The sequence below is a fragment of the Hyla sarda genome, chromosome 1, assembly GCF_029499605.1.
Source record: "Hyla sarda isolate aHylSar1 chromosome 1, aHylSar1.hap1, whole genome shotgun sequence".
NCBI lineage: Eukaryota > Metazoa > Chordata > Amphibia > Anura > Hylidae > Hyla > Hyla sarda.
Genome location: NC_079189.1, coordinates 528547373 through 528566807, shown reverse-complemented (window position 1 = coordinate 528566807; position 19435 = coordinate 528547373). Strand labels below are relative to the sequence as shown.

The following is a 19435-nucleotide window of genomic DNA, read 5'->3' as shown; positions in this document are numbered from 1 at the left end:
ACTTCTGTAATATAGACACAGAAATGTAGATCCAGCATGTCAGGTACAAAAAGTAATTTTATTTCATTCAATAAAAAGGCCATACAAAAATATTAAGTACAAAAGCCAAGAAAAGGTAAAAAGAGGAACAGCTCAACGCTTTTCTGGCTACTGAGTATTAGATAGCCTAGCCCGAAATTCATTTTTTGCATGGAGTTTTTGTTGGCTTAAATAAAATCTCTTTTACCTGACGTGCTGGATCTATATTTTTGTGTTTATCGTGGGGAGCATGACTGTCCATGCATGAGGGCCAGGTGAGCTAAATAGTGCATTGCTTTTGAAATATCTCAATCATAAGTTTGTTGAGCCATTCAATGGGCAACATTTCAACTAGTGAAAAAAAGTGCTATTGTTATGTACCCGATATCCTCTTTATGATGGTTATAGGTGAATTGGCCCAAAAGAAAATACATATCAATTCTCCTTTTTTGCACATTCACAGATACATGACAATACAACCTAATCACCCATGGAAGCTTAAATATAGTGTAGTGGACTCATATGTACTCATATAAAATGTAGTTGATTGATATGTACTAATATATACCACATACATATACACACAATATATATATATATATATATATATATATATATATATATCATACACTTATTAAAATGTCTTTTTTTTCCTAAACTGCATACAGAGATCCTTGCTGAGCTGAACCTCCTCCTCCACCTGTATGCTTCTTTTCCCTCTCTCCATCAAAGATGGCATCCTGGATTGGAATGTGGTAGAGATAAGGAATACGTAGAAGGAGTTTTAACCAATTAGCTGTTTTTCACACCCAATTCACGTAACCTCCTGCACACAGCATTGTATAAGCCTATAAAACCACCCTGTAGTCTGGTTCTCTGTAATAAAGTAAGTATCAACTCAGCTGAAAGGTGTCTGAGTGGTCTTTCTTAGCGCGTGGACCGCTTCTGATAAAACTAATCAGGAATAGGGCAGATCTTCACTGGGTACAACCAGGTTCTACACTGCTCAAAAAAATAAAGGGACCACTAAGATAACACATCCTAGATCTGAATCAATGAACTAATCGTATGAAATACTTTAGTCTTTACATAGTTGAATGTGCTGACAACAAAATCACACAAAAATTATCAATGGAAATCAAATTTATCAACCCATGGAGGTCTGGATATGGAGTCACCCTCAAAATCAAAGTGGAAAACCATACTACAGGCTGATCCAACTTTGATGTAATGTCCTTAAAACAAGTCAAAATGAGGCTTAGTAGTGTGTGTAGCCTCCACGTGCCCGTATGACCTCTCTACAATGCCTGGGCATTCTCCTGATGAGGTGGTGGATGGTCTCCTGAGGGATGTCCTCACAGACCTGGACTAAAGCATCCACAAACTCCTGGACAGTCTGTGGTGCAACGTAGCATTGGAGGATGGAGCGAGACATGATGTCCCAGATGTGCTCAATCGGATTCAGGTCTGGGGAACGGCCGGGCCAGTCCATAGCATCAATGCCTTCCTCTTGAAGGAACTGCTAACACACTCCAGCCCCATGAGGTCTAGCATTGTCTTGCATTAGGAGGAACCCAGGGCCAACCGCATCAGCATATGGTCTCACAAGGGGTCTGAGGATCTCATCTCGGTACCTAATGGCAGTCAGGCTACCTCTGGCAAGCACATGGAGGGCTGTGCAGCCCCCCAAAAGAAATGCCACCCAACACCATTACTGACCCACCGCCAAACCGGTCATGCTGAAGGATGTTGCAGGCAGCAGAACGTTCTCCACGGCGTCTCCAGACTGTCACGTCTGTCACATGTGCTCAGTGTGAACCTGCTTTCATCTGTGAAGAGCACAGGGTGCCAGTGGTGAATTTTCCAACCTTGGTGTTCTCTGGAAAATGCCAACCATCCTGCACGGTGTTGGGCTGTAAGCATAACCCCCCACTTGTGGACGTTTGAGTGAACACATGCACATTTGTGGCCTGCTGGAGGTCATTTTGCAGGGCTCTGGCAGTGTTCCTCCTGCTCCTTCTTGTCACCTGGTAGCACCTCCATGCTCTGGTCACTACGCTAACACACACAGCAAACCTACTTGCCACAGATAGCATTGATCTTGCCATCCTGGATGAGCTGCACTAACTGAGCCACTTGTGTGGGTTGTAGACTCAGTCTCATGCTACCACTAGAATGAAAGCTCCGCCAGCATTCAAAAGTGACCAAAACATCAGCCAGGAAGCATAGGAACTGAGAAGTGGTCTGTTGTCACCACCTGCAGAACCACTCCTTTATTGGAGGTGTCTTGCTAATTGCCTATAATTTCCACCTGCTGTCTGTTCCATTTGCACAACAGCATGTGAAATTGATTGTCAATCAGTGTTACTTCCTGAGTGGACAGTGTGATTTCACAGAAGTGTGATTGACTTGGAGTTACATTGTCTTGTTTAAGTGTTCCCTTAAGTATTTTGAGCAGTGTATTTCAATAGTAGAGGAAGGAAAGGGTGCACTCACCAGAAACTTTTCGCAGTGGAATCTTTATTTTCTATCGATCCATATACCTGTGTTGTCTGCAATTTCCCCTCTGTTTTCCATCTCAGCCGCCCGGCATCTAAATCTCTCCTTGTGCAGTGTATATGGATCGATAGAAAATAAAGTTTCCACTGCGTAAAGTTTCTGGTGAGTGCACCGTTTCATTCCTCTACCATATTTGTTCTATAGGCTATTTATTCTTTGATACGTGTATGCACTCCAAAAAAATACAGGAAGACTTTCATTAGTTCAGAGGTTGCAATTTACAATACAATCATGGCCGTAAATGTTGGCACCCCTTAAATTTTTCAAGACAATTATGTATTTCTGACAGAAAAGGATTGCAGTAACGCATGTTTTTCTATACACATATTTATTCCCTTCGTGTGTATTGGAACTAAACCAAAAATGGGAGGAAAATAAGCAATTTGGACATAATGTCACCAAACTCCAAAAATGGAGTGGACAAAATTATTGGCACGCTTTCAAAAATGTGGATAAATAAAATTGTTATAATCATGTGGTGCTCCTTTTAACTCACCTGGGGCAAGTAACAGGTGTGGGAAATCTAAAAATCACACCTAAAAGCAGATAAAAAGGAGAGAAGTTCACTTAGTCTTTGCATTGTGTGTCTGTGCCACACTAAGCATGGACAACAGAAAGAGGAGAAGAGAACTGTCTGGAATCTCAAGGTTACAAGTCCATCTCCAGAGATCTAGATTTGCCTTTGTCCACAGTGCGCAACATTATTAAGAAGTTTGCAACCCATGGCACTGTAGCTAATCTCCCTGGGTGTGGACAGAAGAGAAAAATTTAAGAAAGGTGTCAACGCAGGATAGTCCGGATGGTGGATAAGCAGCCCCAAACAAGTTCCAAAGATATTCAAGCTGTCCTGCAGGCTCAAGGAGCATCGGTGTCAGCACGAACTATCGTTGACATTTAAATGAAATGAAACGCTATGGCCGGAGACCCAGGAGGACCCCACTGCTGACACAGAGACATAAAAAAGCAAGACTACATTTTGCCAAAATGAACTTGAGTAAGCCAAAATCCTTCTGGGAGAACGTCTTGTGGACAGATGAGGAAGACAAAGGAAGAGTGGTCCAACATTCCGGCTGAGAGGTGTAAGAAGCTTATTGATGGTTATAGAAAGCGACTGATTTCAGTTATTTTTTCAAAAGGGCGTGCAACCAAATATTAAGTTAAGGGTGGCAATAATTTTGTGCAGCCCATTTTTGGAGTTTGGTGTGACATTATGTTCAATTAGCTTTTTTTCCTCCCTTATTTGGTTTAGTTTGAATACACACAAAGGGAATAAACATGTGTATAGCAAAGCATGTGTTACTGCAATCCTTTTCTGTGAGAAATACTTTATTTTCCTGAAAAATTTCGGGGGTGCCAACATTTACGGCCATGACTGTATATATTGGACACAATGCCGTTGATGCTCTTTGTATCTAGATACAACCAATGGAAGCTTGCTGACAGCTTTTTTTCTAATCTGCTGCAACTACTGCTTTACTGGAGTAAATATAAAAATGATATGAAACTATATTGCTATTGGAGGTGGTAGTCAAGGCTACACAGCTTGTTGTAGCTTAAACAAATACTTAAAGGGGTATTCTCACTTTAAAAAGTTATTTTCAATACACAGAATAGAGGATAACTAGCAGTTTGGTGGAGGTCTCGACCTCAGATCTAAAGAACGCAGGAAAATTGTGGCTGTGAACGAATGGCAAAGGTTCAGGACATGCCTTACAAAAAGCAAAGTACAGTAGGACATTTACTGACATTGGTGATTATATTCTTCTAAAAGTCTGCTACGGTGTGATAGTCAATACCCTTGCTAGACAAGCCTTTTACTATGTGAACATGTTTTCACAATATTCAGACAATAGTTGGCCATTTTTAGATACATCAGAAAAGTAAGCAATGATTGACCAGTTCAGTGGAGAAGCAATGATACCTTTATTGGCTAAATGAGAGGATATAGATTGCAATCTTTCAAGATCTCTTAGGTCCCTTCATCAGGCATGTTACAAAATACATGTGAAGAACATCTCTCTTCAATTCTAAACGGCATGGTTACAAATGAAAAAAAAATATGATCAACCCAGTTTATGAAAGTTCTTTGATCAGAGGTGGTATATACTTATAGATTGCAAGCTTTCAGGTTCGCTCAAGTGACTTGTCCTAGATGACATAGTGTATCATCGTGTAAGCATATTAATGGAAATGGGCCTTGAAGCAATGGTAAGGAAATCTGAACATAGTACTACCAATTAGCTCCTCCTTGGAAACAAATGCAGTAATGATTCCACTATATTGTGAGATTTTTCAGGGTCATTTTGGTTATTTACATTTTTTTTATTTAAAAATCAAACGTGACTTAGCGCGACAAATATGAAATAATGGGACTACTGTTTTACACTTTTTTTATATATACAATATGTTTGTAATTTGTTGGCCGTCTTTAATTGTTTAGTTAGAAACACTAACCTGTAAGCTCTACCACACATCCCATAATTCCCGGCACCATAGGAGCCTCCAATAATTACAGTTATTTTTGGTACACTGGCACAGGCAACTGCAGTCACCATTTTAGCTCCGTCCTTGGCTATACCCCCTGCTTCATACTCTCGGCCAACCATGAAACCTGAAACAAGTGAAACAATAAAAGAAAAATTTACATTTTGTGCAGAAATTGTCCTGACCAAGCAGCTACTGTTAGTCTAGAGAATGACACAAAGCAGGACAACATTTCTATAACCAGTCTGTGCAGAAAAATTGTGTAATGTGCTTCATAGGGTGTACCGGGTCTTGTATTTCCTACTAAAAGTTTTCTGTAGACATTAAAAGGAGTCTGGTAAAAACAAAATAACAAAGAAATAAATAAATAAATAATAGAGTTTGTGTAATTGATTTCGTATTTTCATATGCCATAGGCATAAATCTTAGGCTGCAACATCCTTTCTTACAAAAGAGAGGTCTCAGCTGTACTGTATTGGAAATCTTATCAATAGACCGGCTTCATTTTAAAAAACCTGCTTTAATACAGGCTCTTGAAGACACTAGTCTATTACGTCAGACACTCAGCACCCTGTTTTACAATGTTCAATGAAGAATTAACCCAAAATATAACCATGGTGTAGAGGGACAACTGTCCTCTATGAAGGTTTTTTCTTGGTTTTAACTAGATATAATTCATGTAGCCTAGAAAAAACAATGTATATGAATGCATAGCTAAAGTATGGATCTGCACTAGATGAACCGGTGCTTAAATATACATCTGTACTAAATAACCATGTGCCAACACTGAGGGCAATAGACAATCTTGAAAAGAGCATACTGCTTACAGAGCAAGCAGTTAGAGGGGTAGAAATGGGTGTTGGAGAAATTAGCCAGGAGGTCCAAGTAGGGAGCTGGGTTAATGTAGTAAGAGGGACTAAAAAGGGGTCAAGGAAAAGGAAGGCTACTTCTGCTTCTGATCTCCCAAGTAAAATTTCCAAGTTAAGTGATGATGCAAGGGCCTCAGTATCAGAGATGGCAATCTTAGTGGATACTGGTCTCCCTAACAGCCGAGGGTACAGTCCAGCTAGTAGTGTGGGGGATGTTAACACAGGTAGGTCAAAACAGTTAGTGGTTGTAGGGGATTCCATAATCAGGAAGATGGATAGAATAATTTGTCACCAAGATCGCCTCAACCAAATGGTTTTCTGTCTCCCTGGTGGAATGCGTGGACAAATTACTTGGGGGGGCTGGGCATAACCCAGCTGTCATGGTCCTCGTGGGAACCAATGACAGAATACATGGTAGGTGGAGGCCCTTAAAGAATAATTATAAGGAACTAGGTGCCAAGCTGAAGGGAAGGACCTCTAAGGTTGTATTCTCTGGAATACTGCCTATGCCATGCGCATCGCAGGAAAGACAGCAGGAGCTTAGGGAGTTATTTGAACTAGGTAAGTGGGAGGAGGACAATATAGCAAATCAAGCATATAGTAGGACAGATGAGTTAGAGAGGGGTCAGGATATAATGGTGGGTGGAGAGGAGACCTGTGGGGGGGAGGTTAAGTGGATAAGGAGATCCATGTGTTACAAACCAGTGGTGAAAATAAATGTAGCCCAAATAAATGTAGCCCCAATAACTCGAAAAATCCAATTAGCCCCAATAACTCAAAAAATCCCATAAGCCCCAATAACTCAAAAAATACCATTAGCCCCAATAACTAAAAGAATTCCATTAGCCCCAATAACTCAAAAAATACCATTAGCCCCAATAACTCAAAAATACCATTAGCCCCAATAATTCAAAAAAACCATTAGCCCCAATAACTCAAAAAATACCATAAGCCCCAATAATTCAAAAAATCCCATAAGCCGCAATAATTCAATAAATACCATTAGCCCCAATAACTCAAAAATACCATTAGCCCCAATAACCTACAAAATACCATAAGCCCCAATAACTCAAAATATACCATTAGCCCCAATAACTCAAAAATACCATTAGCCCCAATAACTCAAAAAAAAAAAAAAAAATAATTGTGAGGCTGAATGGGTAAAACTTAAAGGGTTATTCCGTGCAAAAACATTTTATCCCCTATCCAAATGTCTGATCGCGATCAAACCCCCCGCCCAACCCAGCGATCTCCCTGCAGCACCCGCATTCTATGCGGGAGCTGCATCACCAGTTTCGGAAACCTCAGGGTTGGATAGGGGATAAAATGTTTTTGCCCGGAATAACCCTTTAATAGAAATGTAAAGTGTATGTTCACAAATGCCAGAAGAGCTTGAGGCCTGGATACTGGAGGAACATACTGATATAGTTGGGGGGGTCACTGAGACATGGCTGGACTCCTCACTGCTTTCAATCTGCAGGGGTTTACATTGTTTTACAAGAATAGAGTAAACAGGAAGGGTGGTGGAGTATATGTCTGTATGTTAGAAACGGTATGAAAGCCGGTGTGAACGATGCCATAGTGTGTGATGATTCTGAGGATGTGGAATCCCTGTGGGTAAAGAAAGGAAGCAAAGACTGAAAAGATTATTTTTGGTGTAATCTATAGACCCCCCCAACACCACTAAGGAGATAGAAGGTCAGCTGCATACACAAATAGAAAAGGCTGCCCGGGCGGCTACAGTGGTAATAATGGGAAATTTTAACTATCCAGATATAGATTGGGGTCGGGGTTTGGCTAAATTTACCGCAGGATAATTTTATGGGCTAGTTTGTGGAGAACCCAACAAGAAGTGATGTTCTGTTGGATCAGGTCATTTCCAACAATGCAGAGCTGGTTGGGAATGTAACTGTGCATGAAAAACATGGTAATAGCGACCACAATATAGTTACTTTTGACTTAAAGGGGTACGCCCCTCGTGACGTCACGCCCGCCCCCTCAACGAAAGTCTATGGGAAGGGGGCGCGACGGCACATAAATAATAGTGAAGCCACATTGTTACCCAAAATGTGCATGAAGCTGTATTACTATGGAAGTTTCTTCTTTTTTTTTTTTTTAAGGAACAATGTTAGTACCATTATTTACTTAGATTGTAGATGTGCACCATGTCTGTTTTCTACCTGAATTCACATTGTGTTTTCTATCCCCTCTTTTTTTTTTTTTTTAACATGTTGTCTGGACTCTTCCCCACCCCCTCAGCCCAACCCTATATAAGTAGTAGTTAGCTACACATGGGCCTTTTCTTTCCTGGCAGCCTCCCAGTTTGACTGGGAGAGCATGGTAAGTGTGCTGTAACATTCTGTTCACACTAGTGTGGTGCTGTGCGGCGTCTTTTGCTGCCGTGGCGCTGTGTCTGCGGGGAGGTGCGACCCATGGACTGGTTTGAGTGGCATTGGGGCCGATCTGCCAGTGGGTCGTTCCCCCTGTGGGCACTTGTGTCGCGGCGGTGGTGGTCGCCGCCCAGTGCTATGCCATTTTATGCTAGGGACCCACTCTAAATAGGTGGCCTTGACGTGGTGAGTGGGCTTTGTACTTTTTGATCAAAACGTATATACTAACAACCTGTTAGTTTTTGAAATCATGCTGAGAAGCAATTAGATCATTGTGCAAGATTATAGATGTGCACCATGTCTGTTTTCTACCTGAATTCTCATTATTTACTTAGTTATTAGTTATATAATTAACTAATTTTTTATTTAACAAAATTTTTTTCTATAATTAACATTAATGTAGTAGCTTTGTTTCATGATGCAGAACAAGAACAGTTGTTAAAGTGGGTGTTAATGTCCTTTTCTGCAGACGTATGCCCTTTCTGTAAGCCAGGTTGGACCTGGAATACATATGCGACTTTTAAACGGAGATGCAACTTTTTTTCTTCATAAATAGCGACTATCGCATTTGATAAATACATGACCACTGCAAAGTAAATAAAAAATTACTGCGTGAGCATATTTCAGAAATGTGCTTTGGAATAAGCAAAAACAAGTGCAAGTACGTGCAACTTTTTTTTACGCCAAAAAAATCTACAACGGAGCTTGATAAAACTCCTTCAAAGTGTTTTTGGATTTTGCAAAAGTGTCTGATACTGTTCCTTATAGACATGTGATAAGTAAGTTAAAGGGGTAATCTGGAGGAATTTTTATTTATTTAAATCAACTGGTGCCAGAAAGTTAAACGGCTTTGTAAATTACTTCTATAAAAAAAATCTTAATCCTTCCAGTACTTATTAGCTGCTGGGAGTCGGGGATAAATATCCACTGCTGAGGTAGTCAGAGGGCTTACCTCACATCTTATGCCGGCTGCTGTGCTGTGAATAATAAAGCCTGGCAGAAGCCTATCAATCGAGCACAGAGCACACAGATCAATGTGGTTCTATGAAACCACATTGATCTGTATGAGGAATCTAATGATTCCTCCTAAAAGTCCCCTAAGGGGACTAAAAGTGTAAAAAAAAAAGTTTTTTTGAAAAAGTTGAATAAAAAGTAAAAAAAAAAACACCCATTGACCCCTTCCTTATTAACCCCCCCCCTTCCCAAATTCCATGTAAAAAATATGTAACCATAATAAAAATAAACATATATGTGGTATAGCCGCATGCGTAAATGTCCGAACTATAAAAATATATTGTTAGTTAAAACGCATAGTGTATTTTTGGTCACTTATTATATTATGAAAAAAAGATTAAAAAGCGATCAAAAAAGTCCAATCAAAACAAAAATGGTACCGCTAAGATCTTCAGATCACAGTGCAAAAAATGAGCCCTCATACAGCCCCGTACACATAAAAATAAAGTTATAGGGGTCAGAATATAACAATTTTAAACATATAAATCTTTGTGCATGTAGTTATGATTTTTTCCAGAAGACAAAAATCAAACCTATATAAGTAGGGTATCATTTTAATCGTATGGACCTACAGAATAAAGCGAAGATGTAAGAAGGAAAAAACTAAAGTGCAAAAAGGAAAAAATGCTCAGTCCTTAAAGCTTACCCGTCCAATCCAACAAAAAAACTTTTTATATATATCACTCAGTACCTAATCCTGTTCATGTACATCTAATTTTTATGTGTCTAGCACCTTTATTTTTTTATTACACTTTTAGTTTAGCTCACTAGTCTGAATTCTTCTCAAAGGGAGGGGGCGTGGCCTCACTGTGCAGGTCTCCGCCCCCTCCCTCAGTATGCTTTCTGCTCACCTCTTACCTAGCATTAGCAAAGCTACAACTCCCAGCTTGTCCTCATTGACAGTAGCGGGAGACAAGCTAACAGTGGGAGGATTTTTCCTCCACCTGTGAGCCCTGCGCTCACAGCTGTCAATCAAGGCAGTGTGTCCATGACATAGGTGATGATGCATGGACACAGCAGGACTAGTCTGTGTCCAAGCAGGCGGGGGGGGGGATGTCTTGGGGCAGTTGTTTGAATGGCCTTTTCAGTATGAAATACTGAAAATATTCTAATGAAAGCAACTGCAAAACCTATTGGTTTTGCATGCTTCACAAAATATCAAAAGTTTGTGTATCTGACAGTGCTCAACGTATACAAGTATATAAATGGGCCGTACAAAACATATGGGGGAAAAAACTGTTCTAGGTTAAACCCCCTCAAAGGACAAGGGGGTATCCCTCCGTCTGTAGAAAAAAAGGATTGGTCTCAAGGGGCGACACGCCTTTTTTTTACCATAAGAACTGTGAATTTATGTAACAGTCTACCTCAGGAACTGGTAACAGCAGAAACCGTTGAAAGCTTTAAAAAAGGGTTAGATACATTCCTAGAATAAAATAACTTTAATGTTTATGCAGAAATATAATCACATCCCTTCATCCCACCATACCCCTTCCCTTCAATTCCTTGGTTGAACTTGATGGACGTAGGTCTTTTTCTGACCATACTAACTAAGTAACTATGTGGTCTACAGCAGTGAAGACAGCAGCTCTTCTACTAGACAAGTTCCACTGTTCTATAGGGGACTCCCCTCCTCTCCCCTGCCTGTTGCCTGGGGGATATATTGTTGCCATCTCTGCTGTTGAAGTGGTTTTGGTGGACAGGGTGCTGTCCCTTCACCCCTGCACAGGCCACTCCAAAAGAGATTGTGTAAAAGGCAGTAGAGCAAATTGCAATCGGCGCTACCATTATGCTACATTATTTTTGCTTTACAACAGATTACTTGTTACTTAGTAAACTTGGATTGAACCATAAAGTTCAAGATCACACCTTTTCAAGGTTACATCAAATTACTACTTTAGTTTTAGAATTCCAAAAAACTACAAATAAATACATAAATTACAAATACATAAATTCCCACCTGTAATGTTCTGCAAGAAAAGGAGGGGAATGTTTCTTTGACAGCACAGCTGAATAAAGTGAGTTCCCTGTAAACATCAAGTGAGATGTTACATTACAATCACATTACATTGCATTATGGGCTTTTATAATAGCCCTAAAAGTCACAAATTTCAAATACCGATAGCAATGAATACACAGTCTACAGTAGGATTATAAGTAAAGTATCACAATCTATTATAACAAGCTACTTGCTTACTATTGATAGAGATTTAAAATCTCTATGTCTTAAATTTGTGCTGATGGTGAAGACAGCAACATGGTAGGGACACTCCCTACGAGAAAGGTCTAAACTAGAAGCGGGCAACAAAGGGAATATTGGGGTCAGAAAAAATAAAAGATAAAAGGAATGAAGATTGCAACCTAAACCTTAGTGCAACTTTTTAAACTTAAAACCAAATACATTTTCCAAGGAGTCAAGAGCCTTTAAAGGGGAACTCCGGTGCTCAATTTTTGTCCTTTAGGCTTACTTACGTTTTATGTTGTTGTGCGACCATTTCCATATGAAAAAACCTCTAAATAAATATAAAGGTGTGGGGGAAGTGCTATTTAAGACATAACTTTTAATATATGCTTACTAAAACACACCAATATGTGCAAAGTGATTATACCCACAATCACTTTGCACATATTGGTGTGTTTTAGTAAGCATATATTAAAAGTTATGTCTTAAATAGCACTTCCCCCACACCTTTATATTTATTTAGAGGTTTTTTCATATTGTTTATGCTGGGAGGCAACTTGACCCCTTGTAGGTCTATACAGTATTTTACATGCTGCTTATATGCGACCATTTCCATGTTTGCTTTGTAGTGTTTTACAGTATTTTTTATTCTCTCTGGTCTCCCACGTCTCCCTTGTCCTCACGGCTGCATTTCCTTTTTTTCCTTTGCTACGCGGACTACTTTTCCCATTTGTCTTTGCGCTGTTTTTTTTTTTTTTCAACATCCGCCCGCAATGTCTCTGACTGCCGGCCACTTAGCTTTGTGTTCCTCCCTTTTTATTTTTTTTTACATTTCCACCCACCTTATTTGCATGTTCCACCTTGTAAATTATGTTACCGCCCATTTCCGCCCACCTTATTTGCCTGTTCCGCCTTCTAAATGTGAATTTTGCTTTACATTCCTGCCCACTCTATGTTGTTGTTTAGCCTTTGCAACGTGTTAGTTGCTGGCTTCTCTCAGCCTACCAGCGGCCGTTATTCGCGTTGTGCGGCGTCCAATCAGGAGCTCTGCTTTTCGTGGTGCGGCGTCCAATCAGGGAGCAGGCCCAATCCAACGCGACGCTCCAGGACGCATGCGCACAGACTAACACCTGATTGGACACACAACAGCCATGTAAAAAAAATGCACGCCGGCGTGAAGACGACTATATGATTGGGTAAAAAGACAAAGAGGTGGGACAGAATAAGGCATACAAACAGCAAATCAGGGAGCAGGATAAAATAGCCCATGAGAATATTCATAATGGGGAGGAGAAAATGCTAACTATGGGGCAGGGGGGAAAAATCCGCCGTGCCCATACATGAACGTCAGCGACGACGATTTGACAACAACATGGCACCTTCACATGAACGCCGAGAGACGACAGTAAAAACGAGTCGGAAAAACTACACAACATCCGCCGGGGAGAAGATGTAAGAAAAATACACACAAGCATAGGATTTCAGAAAAAGAAGTATATTACTTAATGCATAGAAATGACACAATGCAGCTAAAAAAAGATAATTTAAACTACCGAATTTCCCCTTTAAAGTGAAACAATCATTTAACAGACTGATTTAAATGAGTATTGAGATGTCCCTATGGAAGTTTACTGCATACCTTTATACTTAAAGGGGTTATGTGACCTTTTAAAATGGAAGACCTATTCTTCTAGTCTTTGGATAGGCCATTAATATCTGACCAGCTGGGGTCTTGTGCAAACACGGCAGCCTCTTCGAACCTTTACTGCTGTTCGTCCTGCAATTGTATTTTTAGTAGTAACGATGGAACAAGCTGCATCGGTGTCTCATTCAAGTGAATGCTGATAGCAGGATGAGCACATATAAACATAAAAGAGGTTGTCAAGTTTGCGCAAGTGCCGTGGCCTCTTTTTTTTACAGCTGATCAGCATGGCTGCCATTAAAGACTATTGTGACACTGTGTATTGTCCTGCTGAAAGTGTCCTTCTACCAAAGGGGAAACAGCTGCCATGAAGAGATGAACTTAGCTGGCCACAATACTTGCATAAGTCCTACTGTGCACATGTCCCTGTATACGTATGAGACGACCAAAGATATATAAAAAATAAAATAAAAAAAAACACTTTCTTACACCATTTTGCTACCTCCACCAGCCTGAACTATTAACACCTCTCAAGAAAGATTTATTAATCCATGCTGCTTGTGCCAAATTCTGATCCGCACAGTGCAGACGTTTTCCCACTGTTAAAGGGAACCTGCCATGGGATTTTACTATGTATAAGGCATGGTAACCTCGGGAGATCTTCCTGCCCGCAAGGATGGTAAGGATAAATAGTTAAGAAGTGTCCCTTGCAGGCCCCTGTAAGTAGTCCCCTGGGCGGGGAGCGTTACTCACTTTACTCACCCAGCGCAGCAGACAACATGCAGTCAGGAACGTCTCTTGGGGATGGTGATTAGAGAAGAGCGAACTTACAGTAAATTCGATTTGTCACGAACTTCTCGGCTCAGCAGTTGATGTCTTATCCTGCATAAATGAGTTCAGCATTCAGGTGCTCCGGTGGGCTGGAAAAGGTGGATACAGTCCTAAGAGAGTTTTTCCTAGGACTGTATCCACTTTTTACAGCCCACCGGAGCACCTGAAAGCTGAACTCATTTATGCAGGATAAGTCATCAACTGCCGAGCCGAGAAGTTTGTGACGAATCAAATTTACTGTAAGTTCGCTCATCTCTAATGGTGAAGAAGAAGATTTTACCATTTATAATCAGTTGCCAAGCATTATATATGATAAAATCTGATGACAGGTTCTCTTTATCTGACACCATTTTTGTTATTATCATGACACCATTGCACAAGTAAACCCCAAAAGGCTAACAGTCTTTGAAATCTTGTGCCCAGAGGTAGTCGCTCACAGACCATACCCACACAATGTATAAAAGACACCAACTCTAACACATGAGCATGCCATTCCTTACCTGTGACTAATCTTAGGTGGTAAAATATGCTTTGGGGGGGGGGGGTATACACAATGGGTTAAATTAAGCTGCTGATCCTGTTCTTACAAAGTAAATGAGAACTAGTTTCACTTATTATAAAACAGGTGCACTGTGCATTGATAGACATGACAGATGAATTTGCTACTGGCAAATTGAATTCTCAGTAAAGGGCAGGTACACAGAGGATATAAAAGTTTCAGTAGGTGTATAGCACAGCTGTTCACCGAACACAGCAGAAGAATAAGTGGGTGACATTGTATTCTAGTCAAAAGCACATACTATTTTTTATTTCAGGGTTGGACTGTGTAAATTGTCTGCCGAGCTATCCAGTACCCTTGAGGCATAAGCCATGGCAACTGATATGAAAAACTCCTTTCAGACTGAATCAAAGATCACGCTTTTGAAGAGGGGAACTCAGAAAAAAAGATTTTGCGTAACACAATGCAATTTTACATGGTTTCAATTTTTTTTTTACTTGCATACGAACCAGAGCAACAGTAGCTTGGCCTCATTTCTTAAAGAGAACTTCCTTTGATATATCGAGACATCTCAGTGATACTGTATGTCAGGTGACATTCTATTGTCTACGGCCCACATTTATCAGCAGTTTATGCCAGTTTTTTTCCTTTGTAGACTTGCGTAAGACACTTACATCTTAACTCTTTAATGACCAAGCAATTTTGTTATTGTTGCCTTCCAAGAACCATAACTTTTTTCTTTTTCTGTCGACATACCAATATGTTGGCTTGTTTTTTGCGGGACAACTATTCTGATATGACTTTCTGATCACTTTCTTTTCAGTTTTTTCATTTTCATATTTACCATGTGGGATAAATTATGAGATTATTTATAGTTTAGGTCCATATGGACAAGGCGATACTAAATGTATGTATAAATATTTCATAAGGGAACATGTGTATTTATATTTGGTGGGGGGATATATATTTAGCCAAATTTAGTACGTACTAAAACCACCTTATGGTGGATAACCTCTTTTAAGCTACAAGGACAGGGAGTTTCTCTGCTCCTGGCAGTTAGAGCAGGAGTACTGCTTTCATGCAACAGCTAAGCTCTCCCAATATCTGGCACTGGAGACCAGTGCCTGGATCCTTCTGCCCAGCAAACAAAAGACATATTGTGGTCACTAAATGGTTCATAAATGTTGGCCAATGTGCCAAAGGTCCATGAAATTATTGTAATATAGAGAAAGTCTAACTTTCTGGTGCTGCTTTTGCAAAAAAAAAGCATTTTTCTAATATTGGACAACCCCTTTAAATAAATATGCACGATTTTTTGCTAAATATATCTTGTATGAAAGAAAAATGGAGTGTCCCATTCTGAACCACACTACTTAGTAATGTCACAGTGTAGCAACAGAAGGAACAATTTATGTCTCTAGTCTAGCACATAAGATCCCAGAAACCTGAAGGAAGAATATGCAGGCCAAGGCCCCAGAAATGTATTGTTGTTTGCCAGTTAAGCCTTTTTTGTTTTATTTTAATGTTTCTGTAATATGAAATGGGGCAAGGGGGGTAAACAGCTGGGGACTTTTGCTACCTCTCAGTCATATTCTTATAAGTTAATATTATAATTCCTAATCAAATACATATGAAATACAATTTTGAAGTGCCCTACTTATGAGTACATTCCGTCATTCAGGACCTCCATCAGTATGTCAGAGCAAAGGGTGACTGCAGGGAGTGTCTCTTGCTTTGGAGGATTATTTGTGACTGTACATGTTATAAACACTCTGTTGATGATTTAAATGAGAACTAGCAACACTTTGTTTCCTCTAAGGGAGGTTCTAACCAAAAAATCCATGTCCAAAATGGACAATGTCTTTAAGCAGCAATGTATTTACGTCAGCACTGTACACTGTGATTAATACTTGCCTTTTTTGCAGATTCTGAGAAAAGAACGCCATTATTTCCAATAATACCAACTGGATAACCAAATATTCTTGCAAAACCTTTGTGAGAACAAAAAGAATCAGTTTAATAACAAACTTACATTGCTTAAAATGGGAATATCATATAAAGGATATATATCTATCTCTATTTTGAAAAGTCATATCCTGTAAGATAAGTCAGAGCAGCTAGGAGGGAGAACTATACTGTAAAAATTTTATCATGTGACCAGAATTGTATGAAGGTTAACACACAACGCCATAAATATTTTGTAAGTATGATTTACCAAAAAAGGAGATTTTTTTTGTACTCACTGTAAAATCTCTTTACTGTAGCCTTCATTGGGGGACACGGAGACCATGGGTATATGCTCTTCTAACTAGGAGGCACTGACACTAGGAAAACAAAGAAATATATCCAAATGACCCTAGAAAGGAATCCGGGAGAAACACCCAAGAACCGGAAAAAGCTATCTGTACAAAAAGTGAAGAAATGGGTGGGTGCTGTGTCCGCCAATGAAGGCTACGAAAGATTTTATGGTGTGTACAAAAAAAATCTTCTTTTCTCGGTCGCTCTTCATTGGGGGACACAGAGACCATGGGACGTATCAAAGCAGTCCCTGGGGTGGGAAGAACAATACCAGAGGACGGGTGTCAGTCCAGAGACTGAACCCAAGCCGGCCGTAAGACTCCTGGAGGCCTGGAACTGAGCCTCCAGCAGTTCCCACTGTCCATGGAGATGGACTAGGACGCCAAGGAAGGGACCATCCTTAAGAGAGACTCTAAACCAACAGGCCACAGAAAAAGACAAGAAGGGGTGATGCAGAGACCAGATGGGCGGAACAAACCTAGGAGGAGGTAGGAAACCAACTTCAAGAAGCACAGAACCAGACAGAGGGAGAGCCGGGTTGGGAACAAAAAAGTTAAAGGAAACGACAAGAGAACCCCATACAGAGGACCAACCGAAAACAGAGAACCTGGCGATAAAACTCCAGGGAGAGCCAAAGGAGAGTCAGTCAAGGAGAAGACCAGAAACTTCAGGAAAAGAGAGATAGGAACCAAAAAGCTGTAGGCGCCAAAATCACTGTCCCAGGAGCACAGCGTGAGCACCCGGGAAGAAGAGCGGACTCTCAGAGGACGACACACAGGCTGAACAGTGGGAAGAAACCACAGCCATGCTGCAGCCGAAAAATGGGCTGACTGGAACAACCCGGTAGACAGGGTTGCCGTCAAATCCCGGAGTAAATGGACCCCCAAGGAGGAAACGGAAAGTAAGGAGTAACCCGGAAAACCGGAATGGCGACATGGAATGCAAGACTCTCGAGACAACAGGAGGTGCCCAACCTGTAGGGGGAGCAAAGCCAACAACCGCGAAACACTCTGGGAGACATACTGATATGTCGGGAGAAGAAGAAGAGCGGTACAGAATGACCACCCCACAATGGAATCGTGGGGAAGCCTGGGTTTCTAGGTCTAGGAGAGAGCCCAAAACAAGGATTAATTGGTCTTGGACCCAGTGGTCAGAGCGAACCAGAGCACTCCCAGCAACGTCTCGTCAGGACGGAAACAGAGGGAAAGCAAAAGGGAACCCAGCTGGGACTCCCAAGTTCTGGGCACAACAAAGTTACTCCAAACGATCGGAGTGGCAGTGTAGCGCCATTGACACTGACAAAGGGAAGGATGAGCACACCCTTTCCGGATATTGCAAGAAGGAAGGAAGAGAGCAACGGCAGACTGGCTGTCACTGAGCTATACACGATTGCATAAACCCCTCCTACAGAGGAAAATGCCCTAGCTGCATGAGCAGCAGTAGACAACCAGAAACTGGAGGAAAGCCAGGCTGCAATAGTGAGCTGTAAGCACACAAGCAGAGCCGGCGAAAAGCATTTCCGATCGCTCCCAGCAAAAAACAAAGGCCCAGCAAGTTACCCCCCCATGTAGGGATAAGTGCGAGATGGCTCCATCTTGGCATAAGAAAGTGCTCAGTGAAAAAGTCCCCCTAGTGGAGGGGAAAACAAGGGGAGGTGGAGAAGAAACTCAGGCACTGACTGTGCCAAGCTTGCTGATCCCTGTACCCCGTGTGGAACGGAATTTCTCAAGAGCACCATGTACTGTAGGAGCAAGGAAATGCCACCCTACAGTAACGGATCAAAGCACTGGGTGGACGTAGCCCCCAGGGACCCTGCAAAAACACACCGAGGCACAGAGGAGCCATGTTGTGTGCCCAGAGGGACTTGAATCCTGGACGCTGGAGTTGGGAGATACAAAGACATAAGTACGAATGCAAGTAAGAAGCACATGTAGCAACCTACAGCGTTTGGAGGAAACACCCCATTGGGGCAAAACCTTGGACCCTGCGAGGGTGTGGCCACCCTGCAGAGGGTGTGGCCATGGAGCCATCCTGGCCAATGAATAAGGCAACAGAGCAGGCACCTGGAGCCAGCCCATATAGGAACCCAGGAAGATACGTGGAGGCATGGGGGGGGGGGGGTTGCTGCTGAACAGGCCATGGCCCCAGCAGGCCCCATGCTCGAACATAGGAGCTCAACCGCCGCAGACCTGTGCAAACAATTACACAGGAAGGCCTGAGGTACACCCCACCAAAAAGGAGGGGAGGAAGGCTCTACATGAGCAGGGTGTCCAGAGCATATGTAGGGACACATACATGGGTACCTCATGAAAGTAGGGGGTACCAAGACTGCCACCAGGAAGGGAACCACAGACATCCAAATGTCCGGAAACATGGAAACTAGTCTCAGCACCCAACGGCGTGACACAACCAAGCCCTGAGCAGACTAACGTTATGCTGTTTGAAGGGGAACAGAGTGTGCTGCTGCAAGGTCCATAGAACCTGCAGGAAATGCCCAGACTCCATCTCTTAATGCACTACACACCAGAACTGCAGTCGCAGACTAAAGAGATGAAGGACGAATGAGCTGCAGGAAATATAAAGACACAATGAATCCACAGTGTCATTTCTTCGGAACTTCACACTGAAAGTGAGTCACCGGACGACTGCCGC

At 41.5% G+C, this 19435-nt stretch overlaps 1 protein-coding gene across 2 annotated transcripts in view; it reads right to left on the bottom strand.

Annotated features, from left to right (window-relative positions):
* The window catches only part of MCCC2 (methylcrotonyl-CoA carboxylase subunit 2), a 91773-nt gene that overhangs the window by 8509 nt on the left and 63829 nt on the right, over positions 1-19435 (bottom strand). For both annotated transcript variants that reach the window (XM_056539721.1, XM_056539712.1), the window contains exons 12-14: positions 16400-16476; positions 11292-11358; positions 5032-5188 (exon numbers count right to left, since the gene is read on the bottom strand). In XM_056539721.1, the coding sequence (XP_056395696.1) occupies positions 5032-5188; positions 11292-11358; positions 16400-16476 (301 nt within the window). The remainder of the gene's footprint in view (positions 1-5031; positions 5189-11291; positions 11359-16399; positions 16477-19435) is intronic.